General features: G+C 45.1%; 1 protein-coding gene across 1 annotated transcript in view; it reads left to right on the plus strand.

Annotated features, from left to right (window-relative positions):
• The first annotated feature begins 701 nt into the window (after positions 1 to 701).
• The window catches only part of RASAL2 (RAS protein activator like 2), a 106,669-nt gene continuing 81,871 nt past the window's right edge, over positions 702 to 25,499 (plus strand). Inside the window, exons 1-2 of the mRNA XM_029962252.1 lie at positions 702 to 1,453; positions 24,898 to 25,025. Of these exons, the coding sequence (XP_029818112.1) occupies positions 859 to 1,453; positions 24,898 to 25,025 (723 nt within the window). The 5' untranslated portion in view covers positions 702 to 858. The remainder of the gene's footprint in view (positions 1,454 to 24,897; positions 25,026 to 25,499) is intronic.

The raw sequence follows: 25,499 nt of genomic DNA on the forward strand, positions 1-25,499 counted from the left end.
GGAGGGAGAGGGAGGAGAAAAAGGAATAACTGCCTGCTGCCCTGTTCTGTTTGCCATGCCTCAAAACCTTCCCTCTGGTCTGTGTTTGGTGAAGTCCCACCCACCCTCTCAGTCCCTTTTCTCCTCCCCTTTACTTATTTCCCTTCAGTGTATTTACACTCTCACTGCATTAAGTTGCAGCGTTTGTTCTCCTTACTCCATTTGCTTTCCTCTCTGGTGCTTCCAGCACTCAATTCTGATGAATCTGCCTATTTTATCTCTCTCCAAAAGGCAACTCTTAGGTATTCTTAAGTGATACAACATACCTGTGGTAAATAGAAACTTTACTTTATACTTAACTGTATATAGTAATATGCTCTACTGCTTAGCTGAAGAACATGTGCATGACTCATAGTCGAGTATTGCAATTTTTTAACCCTTTTCTGAGGCTTTGCTGCGTCTCTGGAGCTGAGTACTTTCGCATTCCTTTTTCTTTTTTAAGCAAATCTTTAATGTAGACCCGAAAAAAGCCGAAGAGCACTGTGGGTTTTCATGGCTGGGCTCTTCTTTTTAGTCATTTCCTGAGTGCTTGGTGCAGAGATGTGACAGCGCAGGAAGCGGCAGCGAGCTCGGCGGGGCTTCGTGTGCCCTTAGAAGTCGGTGTGCTGTAGGCAAGGGCACATCCTTCTTGTGGAGATGTAGGAATACCTGGTTTGGGGATTGATGCTGAAGGTCCTCAGGAAGAACTTCTGCTGTCCTGCAGTTCACAGCGGTGAACAAAGTGACTGGGGACGTAAGATGGTGAGTGAGGAACTACGGCTGCGTGACTACTGAGCAACGAGGAACGTAAGTGAAGTGCTGAACTCCAAGGGGTGGGAAATGAGTGCTTTCAAAAAGCACTACGGTCTCTCTCCCGGGACCTTCAGAAGATCTCTGTCAGAACAAGATGCTGGCGCGGCTGCCTTGAAGGACTATCACTGGTACCACCAAATAAAAAGCAAGAAGTTGAATAAACAAATGAGTTTTGACTCAGAGAGAGCTCTTGGAGTGCACAGGTGGCAGACTCATCCTTGGCTGCCCTGGAGGATAAGCAAGAGAGAGGGCTCCTCCAGCCTGAGAGGGGAGCGCGGCGATCCAAGGCTTGCCAAAAGTTCTGCAAGCGTGGATGCTGCCGGTGCCGATGATCTCCATGAGAACCCGGCTGAGACGCTTTTCCAGGCACGGACCAGACCGTTTCGGGTCCCCTTCAGCCGCTCCCTGTCCGAGCCCGTGCCGCACACCGGGAGCAGGAGCGCGAAGCCGTTCCTGCCAGCCGCGCGCTCGGTGGACGCCGAGCAGCAGGGATATCTCATCCGGGGCATCTTCTCCTCTCTCTCAAGCGGCTTTTCCAAGATAATGAGTCGAAAAGGGGAGCCTGGCGGTGAGCCCATAAACGAAGGGAAGGCAGAGGATGATGAAGTTGATTTCAGTACAGGTAACGACCTCATTTTTGTTTTGTTCTGCTTCTGTTTGTGTAGCAGGCGAGTGTAGGGGGACATTTTTTGGGACATACAGTAGTTGTTTAAACTGTTTCCTAACTTGGCTTTATTAACATGACACTGGTCACTCTCTGATGTTCTATCTTAATTTTTAAAAAGCAACTGAAAAAGGGCCTTTCCTGATAAGGAAGCGGTATGAGATGTTTTGGTGGGTGCTTAAAAACTTGGAGGACCCTTGAAAACAAGCATCACGTGGTGGTAGCAGTAGCATTTCCCTCTCAAGTGCTCCCTGTGTGTGGTGCTCTCAGTCCTGCAGGCACGGTATTCTCTGTGGTGTTGTGGTTCCCTGATTGAGATATCAAGCCTGCTACTGTCAGTGAAGTACTAAGGAGAGAGAGAGAAGTTAAGCTGTCTTTCAAGCAGTGTTCCAGGCAGTGGAATGGCTCTAGTTCCTCATACCAGATTCTCCATTTCATAATCAAGCGGCTGAACTGGTGTCTGCTCTCTGGTAGATGCCAAGGACAGCAGTGTTGCAAGGGTTTAGCCAGCTGGGATTGAGGTCAGCAAGATGCCAGTCTGAGATTTCATTTAAATCTACTCTGCTTATAATAACACTCATAAAGCAGGGGGGGAAAAGGGAAGGAAAGGGGAGAAATTTGCTTTTTCTGCTCCTGGGCTTTCTGTAACTCCGTGGTGGGCTACCCGGGCTGAACCTGGTAACTGATGGTGCCTGGGAAAACATCCACAAAGTTTAAATTTGTAATAAAACCAAAAATAAACCTTACTTCTCCCCAAAACCTCAGCACTTTTCAGATTATCGTATTAAAAGCCTGATAACATCTGGATCCAGTTGAGACTGCTGGACAAGTCATCAGTATTCCAAAAAATTCAGTAGTAATAGTAGTGAAAGAAGAATATACTCTGTCTGCAAGGGTGTTCAGTCTTTCAGTCCCTGTGGAATGTCTCTGACAGGCTTGTGTTTGCTACTGGAAGCTGTCACCTTGCTTTAAAACAAAAACAAATGGCCAAAAAGGAGAAATAAATAAGGAGGAACTATATCTGTTTGAGCCCAGTTATGTACAGTCACTGATTTGTTTCTCCAGGACCTTTCCCAACAGGAATTTGGCTTGATGATGCTTGTTAAATTGTGTGGAACACATGAAAAAAAAAAAGTAACAGAACAACTTTTTTTCCTTTTCTGTTGAAGTGTTTGGTTGGTTTTTCCCCCTCCTCTGTATTTATTCAGATTAGGAACAAAGGTTTCTCCTGCAGGCTCCCACTGCTGTTGAGACTTCCTGGGAAGATATTCTATGTGTTAAAAGCACTGTGGATCAAAATCTCGCAGTATATGAAGGGCAGAACATCCTGTAGTTCCTTTTTTTCCCTCTGTTCTTGTGCACTTTGATGGTTCTCTCTTACACTGCAAGTATTGCCAGTCTCTAGGTTATTGGGATGCTTTGCTTTTAGTAGTCTGAAAAGTAAACAGAGGAAAAGGGATTATCTGTGAGAAGTTACCACTAGGTAAATACGTATGGGACAATGACTGAGCCTTTTGGCTCTTTGGGGTCGGCCAAGCCTCCCTCTGAGCCTGCCAAAACTGGTTTTGCAAAGAGAGTCACAATTCAGGAACTGAGAGAAAAACAGTGGGTCTCTAGATTAAAAGTCAAACTCTCTCAAGGGAGGAAATCGTAGCCGGGAAGGTGTTTGGGGAAATGAAGTCACCCATAAAATCACCTGCAATGGCCAGGTCCTGCTTGAGGTCCTGCTTGAGGTCCTGAGCCACTGTCACAGGAGAACAGAGCTTTTGGTGGGATGGACAGACTCCTCCGTGGAGTTTCACTTCAGCCTTTGCCATCTCAAAGGTTCAGCCTCTGCTCCTTCCAGCAGAGAACAGCTTGTGTTTAAGAGAACTAGTCCAGCCTGTGCAGCTGTGTGGGATATGCAGCCATAGGACAGCTAATTGCTAACCACTGGTTTTATTTTTCCTTAAAGAGCTGCCTGTGCTGCTGGGCAGAGGCTCCTGTGCTGCTGGGCAGAGGCTCCTGCCCCACATGGTGCTGTAGGCTGAGACCTGCTGAAACAGTGGTAAAAGCTGTGAGCTCCAGGGGTTTAGATCTGAGGTCTGAGGGAGGTGATTTGAGGATAAAAGGGCTGAGAGAAATGTGCCTCGTCTGTCATGTTCTTCAGCCACAGCCTAAATGCTCAGAAGGGATCAAATCTTGTGTTCTCCTTTCAAATACCACACTAGTTTAGTTCTGGGGGGAAGGGGGGGGTGTCACCAAATTGCCCAGTGACTGTTTTGGTGCTTGTGTGGACAGAAGGTGTCTTCCCATGCCTACCATCCTGTTTACTGTTCAGGTTAAAATCCAAGAAAATGGATCTTTTCCTCTCTACGAGAAGCAGAATTTGGAAATCCTCAGGCCAGATGAGGACTGTGATAAAAGTGCTGAGGCACTTTACCAGTCACAAGATGGTGTAAGACATTGGGGTTTCTCTGAAGTATGCCAGCAGTTTTACTTGGGAAAGCTTGACCAAAAGCCTACCAGGAAACATCAGTTGGGACAGAAATTCTTGTCACTGTGACTCGAACCCAAGAGGACCTTCTGTGTGTTGTGAAATACACAGTGGGAGAGATGAGCTTTGGAGTTCAACCAGGAGAACCTGGAGATGAATTTCTGCCTCCCTTCTATCCAAGGAGCCAAGTACTTTACTTCCACAACCTCACTTAATTAAAAGTATTTCCACTTTCCTCTGAAACACTTGGAGATTATCAGCTTTTTAAAAGTTTGTCTTCCTTCCAGTGCTTGGCTGGCCTTTTTTTTTGCTTCATCTCTGCACCAGAATGGCAGAGGAGTTCTCTTCTTCAGGAAATGCTTACCTCACAAGACAGGGTCTGTTGTTTTTATGGCAGCTTGAAGAGGGAAGTGGGATTTAAAAAAGAAAAGAAAAAAAATAAGATCTGGATAAATATTTTCCAGTTGGTCTCACAGTCTAAGAAGCATGTTCAGACACTGTTTCATCGGTTCTTGGCTGTGGAAATCCCTCCTGGATGGACTCACTCGTCCTCTGAGGCGATGAAAGGATGCTGAGCCCCGGGAGAGCTGCCTCCCTCAGCTCTGCCCAGAGCTTTGGCGAGCTGCAGAGGCTCCCTGGAGCGCGTGGCAGACTTCCTGCACCCCCCTGCAGTGTGGCTTTGGGAGGAAGAGGACAGATGGAGTGGACAGGCAGCAGGAAGAGCTGAGCTCTTTCCCAGTGCGCTGCGTGGGTCTTCCCAGGAGCAGCCTGGGCCGGGTTTGGGTGGGAATGAAGTGTTTTTGGTGCCACTCCTAGAGCCAAGCATTTGGACAAGCATTTCCACCAGAATGGGCAAAGCCTGAAGGTAAAAGGTTTTATACCTGGTATTATTATTTGCAAGTTAAGAAATCTAAAAACATTTTGATTTCTAGTATCAGCTTTAAGGAGGGAGAATTGTCATTCTGATAAACTTGTTGATTGTGAACATGCCACAGTTTGGGTAGAAACAAGATAAGGAAGGAGCTATGGAGACAAAGCCTTGGATCCCAGGGTTGTAGGTGAGCAGCTGCACCTGTTCTTATTTCTGAGTATTACGTGACCTTTAACACTCTTGAGAATGGGTTTGTTCTCAGATAACATTTATTTCACTGGTGCTTCTTATCTGGATCTCAGGGTGGTGTGAGTTTAATTGTAGATTGATGACAAAATAATCCCTCAGTAGAATCAATTACCTGTATCTTCCCTGGGTGTCTCTGATTTGGTCTGGGGGGGTGAGGATAAACACTGATTTTGTTTGTTTAGTGTGTGTTTGCTTTCACAATTGCTCTCTTGTTAATATTTTTATAAAGACAATTCTTCAGTATTACTTCCTTCTCTTTCTTCACCTGGAATATGTTTCTGCAGTCTTTTAATTTTTATTTCAAGCTTTCATTCATTTTATAGAGGGTTTTTGTGCCGTGAGTGAGAGAGAATATTTTATATCCTTGCTTTTCCAGAATTGATTTTGGGTTTTTTATAATGCACTGAAGTTATTCGAACCCTATGCTCTTTATAATATCTTTACACTCTGGATTTATAAATTTTATTTCTTATGTATTTCCATATAAACTTATTTAGAGATTTGTATTTTCCCAAAGCCAAGGCAACTCCGTGTTCAGATTTTTTCAACAATTCCCAAAATACAAAGCTGTTTCTTCCTGTCCAAGTAGGAATTTAGTATTTGTTACTCGTTGGAGCAGGTTTTTTATGTTCATGTTTTTAAAACCACTTTCTCCTTTTAGAAGCCCTTCTACTGACTCATGTTCCTCCCTCCACTCCCAAATCACTTGTGCTCTTAAGTAGTTTATTTTTGGTGGGGTTTTTATAAGTGAACTTTTACACAATTGAGCTTATTCATGTGTTCATTTAAGTGCTGTGCAAATGCCTTGTGCTGCAATCCCCGGTGTTGTGTCACAAGGTGTTCAAACTCCATCTTTAATTATCAGAGCAGATCCAAGATATCTGCTTCTACCTAATCCCTCATTGCATTAAAACCACTGTAGTTTTTTGTAGTTAAAAGTATGAAAATAACATGTTGCAGTCCAGTGTTGCTCTTTTTTAAACTCTGTAGCGTGGCTTTGTGGTAGTTAATGTTGTGTAAATGGTATATTGGAAATTACAGGAGGGTGGGGATGTGCAGGGAACATTTCTGGCATTTAAGTGCTTTGAGTATCACTTTAACACCCCCCCCCTCATTTCCTCTTGCCTGGTTCATCCCAGGCATTGTAATGTTTAAAGTGGGCAATAGGCTAATAGTCTTCAGCTGAATGTTTATGAACACAAGATAATTAGCCATAATATCCGAAGCCAATAAAATTACGCTTATCTGATTTTAATTACACTTAACAAATGGTGCCTCTAAGAAGGTAGTTTCAGTTATTTCAGTGTTGCCTGGTGATTTTCATGTATTTAATCCCCAGACTGCTTCCTCAGAATCCAGAAATTCACATTCAGTGGGATGAACGAGGACGTTTATATTTTTTAAGAGCTATTTTCTGACTCGATGAAATCACAAGTGACTGACAGGGTGTTGTGTTCCAGGTTGCTGTTTGTTGTTTCTGTGGTCTGTATCCCTGGGCCTGTCGGGATGTTGTACCTTATGTTGCTGGTGCAGAGGAGTCTGACAGCTGGAGCATGCAGGAATATTGTCTGTGATTACCTTGATCATGAGAAATTACTGCACAGGAATTATCTGAGGAGAAGGTAATTATGTTCTAGAGACATCTTATCCTCCTGTATTTTCTTTGCAGGGAGAGAGGGGATTTGAAGAGTTGCAGCTCTCTCAGAGGCAGCCAAAGAGTGGAAATGTAGAGATTAGGAAAAAGGGCTCCCGGTGAAGTCAAGCTTTGGGGTTTTGGTGGGAGAAGCTTTTCCTTTGATAACAGGCCAGACTGGGTCGAAAGGAAGTGGCTGGAGGAGGAAAAACAGTCTTGGCTTTCCAGAGGAGAAGCTGTGTCTGGAGCAGATGGATTTGGAGTCTTTGGCAAAGCTCTGTGTTTCAGCTGTTGACTCTCCAGAAGGAGAAGCTTCAGCTGTGAGACCCAACGGGGCAGGATCTCCTGGAGGGCAGCGGGAGATGCTCCTGGACTGGGGGTGTCTGTGGCATGTTGGCACCTGCCCCACAGCCCAGGAGGGGCCCAGACTGGTCCTTGGTGCTTCCCTTGAGGAGTTGGCGAGCCCAGGCTTAAGAAGTATGAAAGAAATTGTGTGAGACTTCTCTCAAAATTCTGTGTTCCAAAGACAGGCCTAAACCGCAGCTGCCAGAGGGTGCAGAAAGGGGAACTGTACCCGGGGGTTCAGTCCTTGCTAAGCTTATTTGACACTGGAAATGGGAACCTTAACTCCTGTAGACACGTACATTTGGGGCCCGTGGCGGGAGGGTGAGTTCTGCCATGGTGAAATTTTCTTCAGGCAAAGCTCCCTGGTTTGCATCTCCACAAATCCTGTCCATAATGGAACTTGGCGCGAGATGCAAATTGCCTGCGTGCTTACAAAACGAGCCCTTCCTAGGCACATTGACCCTTTTTGCCTTAAAATAACAAACCCCAAGGAAAGTATTTGGGTTTTAGGCCTTTGGTTTTTTTCCAAATAACGAATGGGGTAGGTTTGTCATGCTAACAGTGTGTGATTTGGGACTCCAAGCAATGGCATTTTAGAAGTAAACAAGCACGTGCAAGATTCTCTCTGTGCCCTTATTTATCCCATTGCTTTGCTATAGAGTTACTTGATCACTTGCCTTAACTAATTAACTTGTATCATCGTTTAGCCTCGTGCTTTCTGTGGTGATATTTTTCTCTGTGGTGGTTACTCAAGAGACTCTTTAGACTCTTCTGAAATAAATACTTCATAATCCTGTAAAACATCGCTTGTTTAAAGGAAGCTGTTTATGTAAACAATAGGCTAATGCATGAAACTCTTGACATGTTAGCATTGAAACCAACTGTCCCCTGAGTGGTTTTGTTCTTACTCTGAGGAAAGCTGAAGCTCGACATCTGGTCTTCTGTGGGCGAGAGAACTTATTTCAAGTTATGGGACCGCTTGTTCAAGTGCAGTCAAAAAATATTTCCTACAGAGAAGGTGACAAAAAAAAAATTACTGAAATAGCTCCTCAGAGCAGCTCGTGTTTTGGAGAGCAGGCATTCTCTGTGTTCATTCCTTATGGGGAATAAGCTGGTCATTTTAATGTGTGCATTTGGTATAGGAGCGTCCTTCTCAAAACATGGATATTTGTCAAGGAATGTAGTGATAGGGTAGGAGAACATGGCTTTAAACTGAAGGAAGTTTCCATATTCAGGAGACATTCTTCCCTGTGAAGGTGGTGAGGCCCTGGCACAGGTTGCCCAGAGAAGCTGTGGCTGCCACTGGATCCCTGGAAGTGTCCAAGGCCAGGTTGAACAGGGCTTGGAGCAACCTGGGACAGTGGAAGGTGTCCCTGCCCATGGTAGAGGGGTTGGAATGAGATGGGGTTTAAGGTCCCTTCCAACCCAAACCATTCTGGGATTCAGTGGTTCTATGAAAAACCACTTGTCTGAAAACTGATGCAGAGAGGAGCCGGACGATTGGCAGTGACGTGTGAGAACAGGCAATGAACAAACCCAATTTTGCAGCTCAAAATGCATCTGTTTGTGTCAGCTGCCACCACATGTTGCTGTTGATGTTTTCTGTAGGTTTGAGACATAGGGGATCAGAGTTGTGTGCTTTTTTAATACTTTCTAGTCTTTGTATGAAGTTTGAACTCTAGTTCTTGAGATTTGTTTATTGTGGAAAGATCTCTGATTCTTTTTGCCTTTCCTTTGTCACAGACAAATCCCTCTTTGTAAAAAGTGAAATGCAAGCAAGTTCACTGTCAAGTCCAATGGCAAATTGTAAGCAGACCTGCTTATTCATTTTTATGTCTGACTTCAGCTGCTTTTGCATGTTTTATGGGTACTGAAGTGTTTTCCTGCATCCCATACTCTGACTACTCCCAAGTAAAGTCTGAGATTATTGCATACTTCTGTGATGTTGTCAGAGTTTTAGCTGCATCTCCCTCATCCTAACGTGAGTTGCTATAGATTTCCTTCTACTTACATCTGTGAATTTACAATCCATTTTCACAGAAAAAATAGCAGCCCTTTTAACATAGGCACTCTTAAAAGCAATTTTCCTCCAGCAGTCATTTAGCGACACAGATGCTTTGGCAAGCGGTTTTGACAAATTACTGCAAAAAAAATCTGCCAGACTTTAAACTCTTGCAGTGTGTCTCCATCTACCTTCTCTCTCCTGCTAGCTCTGGCTGCACTTGGACAGGAGAAGAGGCTGTGTTGGTGACAGGGCTCCAGGCAGTGCCTGGAAGGGAGGAAGGTGAACACACGGATCCGAACAGCTCCTTTATTACCCGTGGAGGATATTGGCTGTGCCCTGTATAAATAGCCTGGCTCAGTAACCAGTTCCTCTGCCAGCTTTCTGAGGCAGTGAAGCCTTGCATGCCTGCTGTACCACAGTGCTGCCTTTGCAGGCTGGGGTGGTGAGTGTGTGGTGCTCAGCAAGGGGAGGGCTCTGGCTGCACCACTGTGGTTAGTGGTATGTTTCCTGTCTGCCCTCCTGTAGCCTGATAAAATGAGTGTGGTTCAAGCCACTGATGTCTTGAAATGACAGTCCCTTCCTTTATTGAGGTACCACTAAATGATACTGAGACTTACTCTTACAAATACAAGGAAGTTTTGGAAAGGAATGGGAGAGAAAGGGATAAGTGTTCAATCTGCTGTGTCAGAGACAAATAGTTTTCTTAACATTAGTTTTCATTAATTCCAACTGTGACTTCCACCCCCACTTACATGCTTACATGTGCAACTGTCATGTGAAGATTTGACTCTTTTTTTTTCTTTTTCATGGTGTCTCAGTGTTAGGTGTGACCTGTGTCAGTAAAAGCATTTTAATCCAGAGGACTTGTCAAAAGCATGGGGCACCTGGGAGGGGGTCAAAGACTCTGGCAGGGCAGGAGGTGAGGCCCCTGTGCCTTTGTGGGGTTAGGCTTCAAGAGGTTTGTATACCTTTCATATGTCGTTTTTATATCTTTTAATACGTGATCTCAAGGAAATGGCTGAGATAGTCGCCCTGGTACTTCAGCAAAGTCAGTGTACATGATTAATTATCAGAGAAGAGCAAACCAACATGTGCCAGTAGAAGATGGAGCAAAATTTTCCATGGCTTGCTCCAGCAGAGACAAATCCTGTACATGTTCAAAATCAATCTGGTGCCCTCCTACACACTCTTTGGGTGCTGGTGAGCATGGGACAGGGTTGGGGAGCTGAGACTGCTGTTGGATCTACCCAGATCCAACACAGCACTCTGCTAATGACTTTTTTCCCCCCTCCTAATCCAGATCCCTGGCTGCTGCAGCCCTTGTTTTAGCTGTGCTAACAAGGTAGTTTTTAGCTGGTGCATCTGCAGCAGCAGGGAGCAGGTTGCCACAGAACCTGCCCGAGGAGCTCATTGTAATGACAGTTCATTAGCTCCTGCTTGGATATACTCTATTAACTGTAAAAGGGAATGACTTCTTTCCAGGAAGTACGTTTTTCCTTCTTTATTGTGGAGTTTCTTCTGGGCTTTCTGTGAATGCTTTATGCCTGTAAGCAGAAGTGAAGGCCCTTAAATATAATTGTAAAATACTATTTGGTTTGTTGGGGGGAGGGGGGATTATATGTGTAGAGCAGGAGTTTTGAGTTACTTCGACAAAAGACATGAATGGTTTAAACATATTAATTGAGAAATTTGTGTCTGCACAGGAACCAAAACAATTTACTGGGTGCATGTGCAGCATCTTGTAGAGCCAGGAGCCACCAAATGCAGGAGCCTGGCTGTGCTGTGCAGTGTATGTGCCCAGACTTCTGACACCTTCCCGCTGTTACTGTGGAAACTATAATTTCCAACATGGCCTTGAAACAGGGGGGTTTTTTGTCTGCAAAAGGAGACAAAGTCTGCATATGAGAAAGAAATACTCCTGTGCAGTATGAACCCAGCTGGGGCACAGACTGTTGTTGGATTTTCATGGTTGTGCTTGATGTGGAATCGTGTGTTCACATGGATGCCAGTGTATTTATTTTAATGGTGAAATTCCAGGTGGGTGTGTTATATATGCTCTTAGACATATGCACCTAAGGAGACCTGTCCTGAGAAATGGAAACTAGAGAATGCAAGGGGAAGGAAAACATCCTGAGTCAGACATTCCTGTTTTGTCAGGTACACGCAGAGAAAAAAGTGGCAGCGTAGAGGCTCCTCAGACACCCTCCCTGCCCCCAGCAGGGCCCAGGCTGAATTAGAAACACATACAGCCATCTCCACTCTAAATAACTTCTGCATGGCTATATAATTTCAAAGAGAAATGCTTTCAGGGTGATGATAGGTTTTGTCTACATCTGTAATGTCTCATTTGTCTTTGGATACCCAACAACCTTCACTTTGTTTATTCAGAGCTGAGCAAACATGGAGCTGAATGTACTTTTTCAATGATCAATGTAAATCAACGTGAAAAATGGAAATCATTACAGAATACACACACACATATATATTTAGCGAGGTTTGGTAGATTGATTGCTCCTAAACCTAGAGCTTGGCTCCTCTTACGTGCAGAGAATTCACAAAGAGACAACCATAGCCCAGGGACAGCAAAGTGTGGTCACTGATGGATAAAATAAAATTCAAGCCTGTTTGCATTTTAATGGATTTTAATCACATGAGAGTTTGGGAAAGAAAAAAAAAATTGATTTTTTTTTTCTCCTTTTCATCATTGTGTCTGATTGCTTCAGGGCTAACAAAAATGGTCCCAGGTACTGAGATATCATTTTCAGCTCTTGTGCTGTTACTTAAAGAGGCTTCTGCAAAGACAAGGGATGTGCACAATCATCATTAGTCACAGAGAGCAGGACAAATGGTACTGGGCTGTAGATGTGGCAAGGAAAGCAGAGTTTAAAGTTTTTGGCAAACTCAGTAGTAAGGAGGAAATGAACAAGATACCATGGATGGTTTTTATCACCAGAGATTTACAAAAATAAGTCTGACATCCATCAGGGGCTGGGGGTAGGGTACCATCCAGCTCTAACCATGTGGAAGCAGCACCATCTGTCTCCAGCGAACTAAAACTCTTGGAAAAAGAGAGTTGTTCCTTAGTCTTTCACTCTTGGGTGCTGCCTCTCATCTGTTTGTCATTCCTGCTGTCTGTGGCATGATCTTCATACGTATTTTTAAACATTCCTGCTTTGTGCTGCTGGCAGGGACCAGCTCTGCCTGGTTCACCACCCCTTCCTGCTGTCTCTGCTGCTGCCTTGTTGGTCACTTGCTTCCTCTGAAACTCCATTCCCTGTGCCATAATATGGTGGAATTCATCCCTCAACCTCCCAGAAATAATTTTTTTTTGTTCAGGAGCACCATTGCTAAGACAGCTGAGCAGAGTATTTTGTGATAGTACTGTCACTTAAAGGGGGGGGAAAAAAAGGAATAGAGGAGCAGAGCGTGTGTAAAACCCGAAGGTATTTTATGAAGAGCAGAAAATAGAGGAGCTCGAGTTTTCTGCCCTGTATTTTCTTTTGTTATGTCACTAAGTGGGATGTTTGTGTCTGTTTATACTCTGATTTCGTGTGTGTTTTGAAATCTCATTGTACTCAGTGGTGGAAAATTGGCTGCTTAAGTAAAGGCATGTTAAGGACAGCGCTCTACAGTAGCTGGAAGGAAGTGCTTCTCAAATGCATTGTCCAAGTTGGTTCTAGTTAATAGTCTCTTGGGTATGTGAACTTTCCTTGCCTTCTCCACCCGTCTTCTGGCAGCAAACAGAATTCTTAGCATTTCAGTTTAAAAATAATTAATAAAGATCTGTGCTGACCTTCTAAATTGTTTCCCAATAGGAGTGAAATGTATTTCAGTAATAATTCATAAAATCACTTGTGTGGGTTGATTATTCCTACTGCGGAGGGCAACACCACAAACCAGCAGCATAAAGCAAATCCCTACAAAATATTATAATTATTGTGTTTGTATAAAGCCTCCCCTCTCCCTTTCCCCCTGGTCTGGTTGGATTTACTGTTATGAGACATGGTTGCGCAGCAGGACTGCTAATTAGATGTTATCAGGCCTGTTTCTGCAAGGTTGTGACCTATAAATTTCTGTTCAGCATTGCTGTAGGAAAGACATTTTCTCTCCACTGGTTGTTATTTATCCTTACTGGGTTCATTTGTTCTCCTTCTAGGATTTGGGAGAGGAGCACCTGTGGCTTTACCCTTTGGGTAGGAGGGGGTTTGGATTCGCTCTGGGAGCTTCGTGCTGTCAGTTTGCAGAACGTTTGGGAATAAGTGCATGTTTGTTCTTAGGCATTAAATGTAAATATGCATTAAAATAAAATTTTAAATACAAATTTACAATACAGAAGTTTGGCTTAAAAATACAAATCAGCTGAAAAGGAGCATAGTGAATAACAAGAGGTTTGGTGCTCACGAGCGTTACATTTTACAGGTTTTGGGGAATATAGCAGGAGTAAGGAGGAAAACCCTAAGTAGGCTAGGGCTCAAGGATGGAGAGTGTTTGGGGTGAGCATGTGGGGTTGCCTTTGTTCTTCACAGCCTAACTTTACTGCAAAGAGAAGGAAACACTAAGTAAAGGGAAAACCTAGCTGAAGAATACCTGAAATACTGCACCCTAGCTCCAGATCCTTTTAATTAGCTAGCCCATCCTCAAAGGACACATTAATCACGCTGCTTTGGGTTTGCCAAAAGCACAGGGAACCTGCTCCACCTGTTTTGGTGGTACCTCAGGAGCCTTGATCTGAGCATGGCAAAGATGTCCAGACCAAGCTGGCCTGCAAGGACGTCCTTCCCCAGCACGGGGTCAGCTCAGCACTTGCAATTCTCTGCCTTGGCACTGTCATTTCTTCCCATATTACCTCTTTTTTTCACAGTTAGTTTCCCCCAACATAGAATCAGAGGGGTTGGAAGGGACCATAAAGATAATCTAGTTCCACCTAGACACCTTCTACTAGACAAGGTTGCTCAGGGCTCTCTCCAGCCTGGCCTTGACCACTTCCACACAGCTTCTCTGGGCAACATCATGCAGAGTAGGCAAGAAGAGAGAAATCACTCACTATTCTGAAATTCTGGAACAAAATTGTGCTTGATTTGCTGATATTGATGTGTTGCAATGTGGAGAGAGAGCAAAGTGCTTCAGGTCAGGAGGCTCCTGAGCCATGATTCCAGCCTGCCACTCAGTGTCCTGCTTTGACCACATTAGTGGTAACCTCCTTATGGTTAACCAAAGGGGATTTTTCTCCCCAGTCCAGCTTTCCCTCCCTACACCAGATACAATACCTGGGTTAAATTACACAGGGAAAATAACCTCACATAACCTTTAACTGATAAGAGGTATTACAGGTCATTGCTGTACAGCATTAAATGTGGGATGCAGATTATTTGCCATGAGACATCTCTTTGCATAAATAAAAATATGGCTCAGGATCCCCACTGCATTTATGTAAGGTCCAGTCTCCTTCCTCTAAAGTTTTCTGTCTGAACCATCTGTAAAGGATGAAAAAAGTCCAATCCTTTTTTATATTAGTGTTGAATCACTGAGATGCAGGAAGACTTTTCAGATGTGAGCGAGGAAAATGGAATGAGGAGCGTTCTGCTGCTTTTGTGTGAGGTTTTGTCTTTAAGTAGGTCAAATCAATGAATTGGTGTGTAATAGCTGGTTCCAGGTTCTCCAGAAAACATTTTGAAGATGCCAGAAGGAAGCAGAGTGGGTCTGTCTAAATAAACGTCATGGGGAGTACTGCAGGGCTTCTTTTACATTTTATTTGAATCCCTTGAGGTGGTCCTTTACTAAGTCATTTGTTTTAAATGGTTAAAATAAGAAAACTAACTTTAGCCTATATGCCTGAAAGACCTGGTTAATATGCAAAAAAATGCACATTGTTGTAGTAGATTTTAGTGTCCTGTGAACTCTCCCTTTGACAAGGGAAATCAGCTGCCCTCTATGAGACATCAGCAGTGCTCACAACTCCTACGTTCTCTTTTCCCAGAAGTCTCTTGAGGCAAAAAAACCCCAAACCCAAAAGAAGCTCCCAGTTGCCCATGTCTATACCCAGGTGTGCAGAAAGCTTCAGGCTGAAAATAACTAAAATTGTGCAGTAGTGACAGGCCGGGCAGTGATGAGCGAGCATTTGAAACACCACGTGAGAGCTTTGTGGGGCTTATTATTCTTTGTTTTTCCTTTATTCCTTCTCATCATAAACTGCACCACACACAAAGAGAGTCATCTCATCACCTGGTCTGTTTTTGTGGCTCGTTGCCTCCACAGAAACGCTTCTCTACCTTTTCCCTTCCCCTACCTCCCTCCTTGGCAGGAGAAAGCAAAAGAGTCTTGCTCTTCTGAAACAAATAAATGTCAGCTGGCTGATGCCTTCTTGGCAAGGGTGGGGGTACAGCTGTCTGTGAACCTTTGGTGCTGGTGCTTTTGCCAAAGATCTGTGCACTGCTTGTGCCACACACATCTTTAGCTTTGACCCCAAGCACACCGGTACATTTTTTTGTGCACCCAAAATGTGTGCAGGAAACCCAGCAGCGTTTGCTTTTAAATTGTTTTGCTATTTATTTTTTTGCACAGCTGCCTTGGGCCAAGGTCCTTTTTAAGTTCAGGATGCTTTCCCTTTCTTCTTATTCCTTCACTGTTGCAAAAAATAAAGAATGAAGAGGGAACAGCCCAGTCTGGATGCCTGGTGTTGAAGAGGCTGTGAGATGGAGATTAGGGGTTGGTGAGAGCAAGCACAGCAGAGAAGAGAACAGGGGAGGGGTACAGAGGGGTAAGAAAAGGACCATGCATAAATTAAGAAGAAAAACTGCAGATTTTTTTTTTCTCCCACAAATAATTAAGTTTTCTGCTGTTCTCCACTTTCTGCTTTCTAAACCTCTCATGAAAGCCTCTCCATGCTTTGGGGAGAAGTGTCACTTGAGAGTCTTCTCAGAACTTGGCAGCTATGTAATAGGGGCATGTAATCTTTTATAATCCTCTCTACAGGTTTGTAATAACCATTTCTGTTTTGAGATTCCAAAGTGTTTTGTAGGCCAAGTGGGAATTTAACTGTGAGAGGAAAATGTACTTAATATTCAGGAGCAAAGATGAGTGGTCCTGGGCAGGGAACGAGACCTGAATGAGAAGGAAGGCAAACCTCCTTAGCATTGTAGGAAGGGTCACAGCAATGGCTTCGAGCAACTGCAGGTTATTTGAAATCTTAGGTATCCTGGGAACCAAATTGTTTTCTTGCAGGGATGGCAGCTTCTGCTGTGGTGATGTCATGAGATTTATGAGGCTGCACAATGAGCCACTTGTTTGCAGGCGCTCAGGGGGCTGGGCCGAGCACAGAGCACACCTACCTGCTCTGTAAGGTCCCCACCTTGATTGGGCTGTGATTGCTGGTCCCACTTGTTGAGCCACAGGTGATTGCACGACTGGGAGCTGCTGGCACCCATCCATTTGAGAAGGTGCTGATGTCTCCTGACAGGCACATCCCTCACGCTGCCTCTCTGAACCTGGCAGGGTGCAGGCCATGGAGACAGGGACGTGTCTCTGAGGGAAGTGAGGATCAGTTACCCTTTGGAAGTTTAGCAATCGGCTCTGCAGCGCTTAAGAAGCTTAGAGGAGCTCAGCAGTGTTCAAGCTAATTGGTAGCTTTAAACTGCTATTAAGGGCTCCCACACCTTTTGCTCAAAGAAGCTGCACCGCGACAGCGAGCGGGTGCAACTTTCTGCTTTCCAGTCAGAACTACCAGGCCAGTTGGAGCTTTATGCCTAATTTTTGCTTCACCTGTTAGGTCCTTAGCTCTCGTTTTTTTCAGACTTTGCAAGAAAGCTCGGGAGTGTTGGCACGCTCAGCATCTGCTCGCTAAACTAGTCGTAAGATTTTAAGACTTGCGGTTTCTCTTTTGGAATGACTCCACGGTTTTTCCTTTTGAAAACAGGATCCCGGCGAAACTGCTCACATGGCTGTGACCTAAATGAATTTGTGCTCTCGAGCTTCTGCAGAGCATTTGGGTACCGGGGAACACTGAGCCCTTTCAGCGAATGTCAGGGGCCGAGGGTGGCAAACGTGTTGGCGCAGGCCTTGGGGAAGGTTTGGGTTTGGAACTGTGTGTGTTACAGGGACATCTTGGCTGATCTCTGCCGTGGTGTCAACCTTGGTGTGAAAACTCCTGAGCTGTAGATAGGCTCAGTGGTGACGTTGCAAGAACAGGGCAGATGTATTGACTGGGGACCAAGGGAAGTTGGCAGAGCTGCCTGGGAGCTCAGCTGGGGGAGTGAGCCGGCTGTACCTCGCTCGCTGCCGGCGGCTCCTGTACAAACAAGTCACATCTCTCCTAGGGAAGGATGTGAAGGGGTGGGAATGATGTCAGCAAGGAGAGGAGAGGCAGCAAGAGCTCATCCTGCTGGGAGATGCCAGGTTTGTTGAACAGTAGCACTCTGTGTTTTGTCTCCTGCTGGTTGCAAAGGAGACAGCCCTTGGCTGCTATTAGGTATTCACTCATCTGATGGCTTATTCCTTCCCACGTAAAAATTGCTCCTGACATATTTCCTTAATGCAGAAAATCTGTGGGAAATTTAAGAATCTGGCTGGTAGCTCTGATAGTGGACAAAATGTTGATGCTCACTGAGCTTTAAAGGTTCATTTTTCTTTCTTGGTGTTGAGGTGAGACTGCTGCACGTGAGAAATTCAGAGCAGTGAGGCTCTCTTCTCCCATCCTATCACAGATCTTGGCAAAGCTTTCCAGCAGCTGGTGGGGAAAAGCTGTGCCCTGAGCTGCTGGCAGAAGAGATGCACAGTCCTCATTCAGAGGAGGGGAAAATCCTCAAAGCCTTACCCGTAAGCAGTGAACAGCAGATACCTTCAGACTCCCCTGCTCTAAATTTTAAGAGATTCCTTCTCCCAGAGCTGGCAGACTGTAGGGAAATGGAAGCACACACAGCAAGCACAGAAATTGCCACAGTGAGATTTCTTTGAGGGTACAGGGCACGAAAATGCACCTGACTGAACTTTATTGTCTTAATCTGTCTGTGGCTCATGAGAGTCTTCAGTGGAAGAGTGGAAAACCAGTCTCGAGGCTGTGTCTGATCACTGCCACTCAATAAAAGAGCAGTGGAAAGTTAATAGCTTAGATTGGCAAGATTGGCCTGTACCAGAAAAATTAAAGATCTCGTGAGGAATGTGTGTTGCAATGCCAAATACGTTGGAATCTGAGAAAGTCATGGCACTGGTCATGGCTTCTACCAGCTTCTTAAATCTTCTCTGGCTTTATTCTGTGCAGAACGGATTTTCCAGGTAGCGTTTGGGCTGTAACCAGTTGGCGTGAGAGCTTTGGGGAATCTCTGAAACCTGATGGTTTGACTTAAGCTTTCTGTGCCTCCTACCCACGATATTAGATGTCCATGTGAGAATTTGGTTATCATTGCATGCAGCTGCTGGGGGAGAGCAACTGGATTCAGCTGAACTGAGGGCTGGTCACTGCCTGTGTGCTGGACTTTGTTGAGTGTGGATATTAAATGTAGCGGGAAGAATTCACACCAGATACTTACCTCTGTAATAACATCCTATATGAATAGCGTGCCTCTCATCCCAGAGGATCTGCTCGTGCTTTCTACGCTCAAAATACCACCTGCTTCACCACAGAGATCTGTTGCTGACCACGAAAATGTAGGTAACTCTTCACTGAAATGGTGCTGTGCCACAGAGTGATTTAGAGGGGCAAGTGAGCACTGCCATATCCCACAGTAGCTATGAGAAGCTTCCTAGGAAACCTGCACTCACTGCCCACTTTGTGGTTAGAAACAGAACCATTAATCTTGCCATTTTGTTTCAAATGTGTGCTCGTTATATCTCTGAGTGCACTGTGATTCAAAGAAGAATTAATCAACCTTGAGAGCATCGTGTTTTCTCTGTAGCATGGGAGTCTCTGTGTTGCCACACACAGTATGTGCTGAATTTTCCTTGTGTTATACCATTAGTCATGAGCCTTGTGTGTTCTGTTTGGGGCATTGTGGTGTTTGTTTGGACAAACTTGGAGGAGGAATGTCCTTTCCTCTTCCAAGTGAATTTGTGCACCACGATAGGTTTTTCTTTGAACAGCTGTTTTCTGTAGTGTCTGCCTGCACTGCTCTGATCCTGCTCGGATCAGAGACCACTGCATATGGCTGGGGGTTGGTCTCAGAAATAAGAAATGTAAACAAAATCTATATATACTGGCATGAGAAAAAGTGGAAGTTGTCTTGATTGTGCTTTTCCTAGCAGACCCTCGGTGGGTGACCTCTGTTGTCATCTGCTCTGTGTCAGTGTTGAGATTGTCCCTCTTTCAGCTGGGCCAGGATTCCTCCAACGCCTGAATTCTCTTCTCTTCTACATCCAGACCCCGCAGATCTTCATCTGAACATCAGCAGCTGTCTGAAATAGCTGCACATGCACACACAGCTGTGTGTCACAGAACTGCTGTTGCTGTTTATTTTCTCTCTCATTAGTGACTTCTTTCGTGGAAATCCTGCCTTGGTACCAGATGCAGGTTTGGGGGAAGGAAACATGTCAAGACGTGGTTTATTTCCCTTTCTACCATATCTTTCCCTTGAATCCCTTTATGAGCTTTTAGAGGTGGTGTAAGTTTAGTGAAAGGACTCATAATTGCTATTTATCTTTGAAGCTTTGTGTCAATAGTAAGGCTTGTTTCAGCTTCTGTTCAACTTGCTTGATAAAGGTTCAAAGTGATGATTATTCGAACTGGACTGCATGGTCATGCACAGCTGGGTAGGTTGGGGTTCTGACAAGCTCTCAGATGACAGCACTCACCTAAAACACTTCCCTCTGAGTCCTGTCTCTATGGTGAGTACATAAAACACCATGGAAACATTGACATTGGGTAAGTAGACCTGTTGTCAGAAGGTGTTAGGGCTCCTACTAATCTCTCTCGGGGGAAAAAAATTCCTCCCGTCATACTAACTTGGCCACTCCGTTAGTTACTCAGCTGCTTGGCAGCTCCTTCTTGGAAATACTAGGAACAGAATATGGACCCTAATAAAGTTGAGGAAAATTTGGCTTCAAATTCAAGTACTTCAGTGAGCCCTTGATTTCACCATAGGAAGAGTGTGGTTCAAAAAAAAAAAGCTCTGAGACGTGCCAGGGGTGCTGTTGTCATCACTGGGATGAAGGGTTATTTCTGTGTTTTTATTGATGGCAAGTAGAGTGCTTTTTGGCAAAGAGGCTGAAAGAATGAATTTACCTTTAATGTAGTTTTGTTGGCCTGATTTCTGGTAATTCTGTCCTTTTCACTAGCTCTGAGGAGAGAATATGCAGCTCTTCAGGTTGTAAAAGAGCAGCTGGGGACTAAATGACACTGGAACGGCCGTCATCTCTTGGAAATAATTTTCTGATTCTGCATTTGGAATTTTAAGGAAAAATAATTGTTGCGTGCTTGCAATGGAAGTTTCAGAAGTGTTCCCATCTGATAGCACTGTACTGCTCCCTAAATACTCCTAAAGTGCCCTCAGTTGTCATGAAATGTCCTACCCTGTCTGTGGGGATTGGCTTGGCACTGGCTCCTGCTTTCCGTGTTCCCTCGCCCTGCACCACTCAACACTTCTGTTGTTGTGTGATTGTGGCATCGCTGTCCCTCTATTCCACAACCCCTTCCCCCCCCCCGTTTTTAAAAAAAAGTTCTGTGCTTAAAAAATAATGAGGTATATATTGTCATCTAGATGAAAGAAAGGGAGCTTTGTGGATATTTATAACATGGCTAATGGCATTTCAGAGCCCCGAGGAAAAACAACAACGTGGTTTCCAGTCTTCAGCGGTGTCAGACGTTCCTCTCAGTTCTGTAGGGAGGTACCAAGAAGGGGATTTTTTTCCAAGCTGTTACTTAACTGATATTAGCATCTGAAGGCACATAAGGCCTGACCTTTAATCCTGTGTGTAGACTGGCTGATCTGCTTACTTGAATGCCTCATTGTAATGCTGCAGAATGGAGAGGATTGCATCAGACCCCAGAGAAATCTTCTGCCACCAGAACTTGCCTATTGAGGTGTGTGGCTGCCTGAGCCCATCCCAGTAACATCTGCAAACTCAGAGCTTTCAGATGCACCTCCCTGATTTCTCCTCCAGCTCCTGTCCAAAACTGCATTCATCAGTGAGTGATCACTCATCTCCAAAGCTCAAGCCTTGCTGTATGAGCTGATAGGTAGTAGCCCCTCAGTGAGAAAGGACAGCCCTGACTCGTGGTCTCTCTCAAAAGTTGAAGTGCTCCTAGTTACATGTGGAACTTTTTGCCACTCACTTCCATAGTGGTGTTGAATTAGTTTTGTGGGGCCTTAGTGGAAGAGGTCGGTGGGTTTTATTACATTCACGTGAAAAGCTGGGGCCAAGAATGTAAAGTGAAAACTGAAGATGAAGAGTCCCGGAAAGCAGAGCAGGGTTTGTGAGGCGACCAAGTGTAAATGTGATACTGTGCAAAGTCCCAAAGAGTCTGCTGTCTAAACTGGTAACGTGCTTCAGAATACATTTTGAAGTCACAGCTGTTGCAAGAGGCTCCAAAGATATCAGCCATGCCGGAGGGTGAGCTGAGAAATAATTCAAATAGGTGGGACTGAGGCACCAAAGCTCCGCTGCCGTCCTTGTTGCAGTGAGCTTTCTTGGAACACGCATCCAGCATCCGTGTGGTTTGCAATGTGTGCTTGCAGCACCAGCTTTGGGCAGAGGGCTGAAATTATAGGACCTGAGACATCAGAAAACCAGCTCGCGACTGCTCTTTGCTGAAGAGAGCACTTGGTCAGGCTTGCAGAGGTGGTGAGGCTGTGTCCCGACATGTGTTCAAAAGGATACCGATACCAACACAAAATGTTAATGCTGTGGAGTTCTCTAGTGGTGATTGACAGCTCCAGACACTGGGATGGCATGTCAGTCTGCCAGCAGCCTGTGGAAAGCTGTTCTGACGTAGCCAACCCACTTGGCAACAGAGCCGTGGCTGGCCCGCGGTGCCTGATGACTCAGTTCAGTCCTGGAGTTGTTATTGCAGTGGAAGAAGTCGTTCTGTTCTTTAATTCCTTTGTGCAGCCCATGGATCAGTTGGATGGTATCCTGCCAAGGCCTCTAGTTAGTAGAAATTAGAACACAAAAATCTTTTGGGGCTGGGCAAGTCGTGACTGTAGATTCTGCGTTGGAGCTGATGGTCCAGAAGGGAGGGGTGTTTTTTTTTTGCCGTAAAAAAGTCTACCAGCAGCTCAAAATAGAGTTTACTTGGTTATTGCTCAGCATAGCAGCTGGAGGCACTCTCGCTGCCAGCCCACCCACACGAGCAGGACAGGGCACGCACGCCTTCAGCCTTTTTTTCCCCGTGGTGATTTATCATGTGCTTTCAGTACCCAGGAGACGAGATCCCCAGAGCTCTCATGTTCCCATTTCTGTTGCACACTTGTGCCCATGGCTTTGTCCTTCTCCCTGATCTTGCCTCTCCCAGCCCATTGCTCGTACATTTGTTGTGCCCAGGCAGGGCTCTTCGGGAAACCAAGGTCTAAGCAGGAGCAGAGGTGGTTTTATTCTGCATCTGGTTTGGTTTTTGGTTCGACACCACGTAAAGGTGAGATTGTAGTTGTGCCAAAAATCTCTCTGGAGGGTTCACATCAGTAAGATGGACAAATATATAACTTGTGGGAGAGAGAGACTCTCTGTTGCTCCAGGAGTTTACACAAAAGCACTTTTGCTTCACAGAGGTTGTGGTGGTTTCCCTTAATTGTGTTTACACCTAAACAGAGGTTTGGGCAATTTTGAGAGACACAGCATTGCTCATCACAACTGCAAACCGAGTTGTGTTGGGCAGGTAACAGTGTGGAGCCTGATTCTGCATCTCAGCTTCTTCCCTGAATTATTGCACCTGAAATAAAGGGAGCAAAGGTGCAGTTTTTTATCATTCAGAGCAGTAGGAGCCCTCTTCTTTTTCTTGCTTAAAGGTATCAAGTTGGCTGTTTCAAGCATTTTTCTGAATGATCACAAAAATCCTAGTGCAACAGTAGGTTGAACAAGGCACTGAAAGCCATATTCCAAGTTAATTCCCTGGCTCTGGAAGCTGACACATTCCTTTCAATCTGGGGGCAAAACTGTGGGAGAAGAGCACGAAGGGATGTTGCATCTCTTATTAGTGATGAGGTGGGATTTGGCACACGCGGGGTCTGCAAGGAGTGAAGTGAGTTGGAGGGGTTCCTTACTCCGGGTTTAGCGCTGGCACTGGGGCTGGCGCTCCCTGGAAGGTGCTGGGTGTTTGAGGATTCGCTGGCCTCTAGTGGTGACGCTGGAGAGACGATACGAGAAGCAGCACGTTTAGCTCTGTGCACGTTGGCAGGTGTGCGAAAAGGAAGGTAATGTTGCAAAATGTTTCGGTTTTGAACGCTCAGTTTGCTCCTGAAATAGCTAAAGGAGGTCCTGGGCTCCTGTGCAGGAAGCCCCTTGATTTTTGCAGTGTCTGTTTTAGACCCCTTAAAGGTGTTCCAGGAGGGACTTCAGGAATCCCCACAGTGAGAATGGCTGATTTTTAGATCAGTGCAAGCAGAATTGTGTAGAACTAGAGGGCAAGATAAAAATGAAACTTAATATCACAAAGCAACCAAGAGTTAAACTCAGAGCTTTAGAAAGAGATGAATCATAGAATTATAGAAAGGCTTTGGTTGGAAGGGACCTTAAAGCTCATCTCATTCAAAACCTCCTGCCATGGACAGGGACACCTTCCACTAGACCAGGGTGCTCCAACTTGGTCTTGGACACTTCCAGGGATGGGGCAGCCACAGCTTCTCTGGGCAACCCATGCCAGGGCCTCCCCACCCTCTGACTTGAAACCAATTGTACAAAATGTCTTGAAAGTGTTCTCTAAGTTGATATGTCACATACCTTATCATTCATACAGCATTTTGGCTCCTGTGAAGAGATTCTGTAAGTTGGCTGCACACCTGAATTCCTAGGGCAGCTTTCTCTGCTCCCAGTTGTACCTTCCTGTTCCATGGCTTCTGCTGCTTTTGGGCAGAGCTGCTTGGCAGTGAAGTCTGTCTGCTGCACTTGTTCCCCTGCTTTGCTTTCCCAGCCTTGGAGGAAACTTGTCAGCAGCGAGAGGCACCGTGTCATAGGCAGCTCGAGCCTGAGTCTTACAGGAAATTGATTTTAAAATAAACTGTGAAAGATCATCACTGGGAGCCAAACAAGTTGGATTATGTTTTGGTTTGGTGTCTTGGCGGTTTTTGGGTTTGTGTTTGTTTGTTCGTTTCGGGTTGTTTGTTATAGTTTTTGTTGCTGTAGTGGCAGTGGCTAAATAAAAATACACAACTTAATTGAGTGGATTCCCCACCAAAAGATGCTGGTAAGCCCTTCTCAATTAAATGCCCATCCCCTTGAATTTTGCCTTCCATTCTTCAAGCCTGCCTTCCTTGATCCCCATCTTCCTTCCTATATCTCCCTATCCTTAGACACAAATAATCCACTTTATTAAGATTTAGAGTACATGCAAGGCTGTACCCCTTTGAGCGACAGTTCTGAGAAGAGAATGGAGAGAAGATTAAGTTTTCATAAACGCTCTTGGTCTTTTGTTTTCATTATATTTCAGCCTTTGACAAAGACATTTATATTCATCTCGGGTATTGCCATTTTTGTAAGCCATGCTCTAGATAAATAAGTATTCATAGTGCACCTTAGGTAGTGTTCCACATGGGTGCCTCCCAGGATTCCCATTTTGTCTCATTAAAATGCTGAAACAAGTGCAGAGTGCAGTTTTGGTTCTCCTCTGGCTGCAGAACAGCGAGAGCAGAGGAGCTGATTAACGACACGTGCTAACGACTCCGGCGCTGTGGTTTTCTGTTTGCAGATGTGAAAGGACCACCTACACACAGACTGTCCTGTGGCCAGTCCCCCTACACTGACATGACAACATGGGAGAGGAAGTACTGCATCCTGACGGACAGCCAGCTGGTGCTGCTCAACAGGGAGAAGGAGGTGAGAGGAGCTCACGCTGGCTTTTTTCAAAGACAGCTTTTTTTTTCATCTCCCCCTTAGTTCGTTCATGAATCTACTGAAATATGTGCAAGGGAGAAAAAGGGAATTGAAGAAGAAATTTTTAACTGTGTGGGTGGTGAGCCCTGGCACAGGTTGCCCGGGGAGGTTGGTGATACCCCATCCCTGCCAGTGTTCAAAGCCAGGTTGGATAAGGCCTTGAGCAACCTGGTCTGATGGGAGGTGTCCCTGAACATGGCAGGGGGATTGGAACTAGATCATCTTTAAGGCCCACTCCAACTCCTTAATGTCCTATGATTCCATGAAAAGGGGAGCTGAGCTGTCCTTTGTGTGGATGGTGTGGGGCTCAGTTACCAGATGCCGGGTGCATGGAAGAGGTGTCAGCAAGCTGTGTGCAAAGGCCCTCCTGGAGTTTTACAGCCTGTCTTTGTCTGCCATTACGTCTTCCTATGTTAT

Source organism: Manacus vitellinus, unplaced genomic scaffold, assembly GCF_001715985.3.
Source record: "Manacus vitellinus isolate BGI_N305 unplaced genomic scaffold, ASM171598v3 scaffold_44_pilon, whole genome shotgun sequence".
In the NCBI taxonomy this organism is placed as follows: domain Eukaryota; kingdom Metazoa; phylum Chordata; class Aves; order Passeriformes; family Pipridae; genus Manacus; species Manacus vitellinus.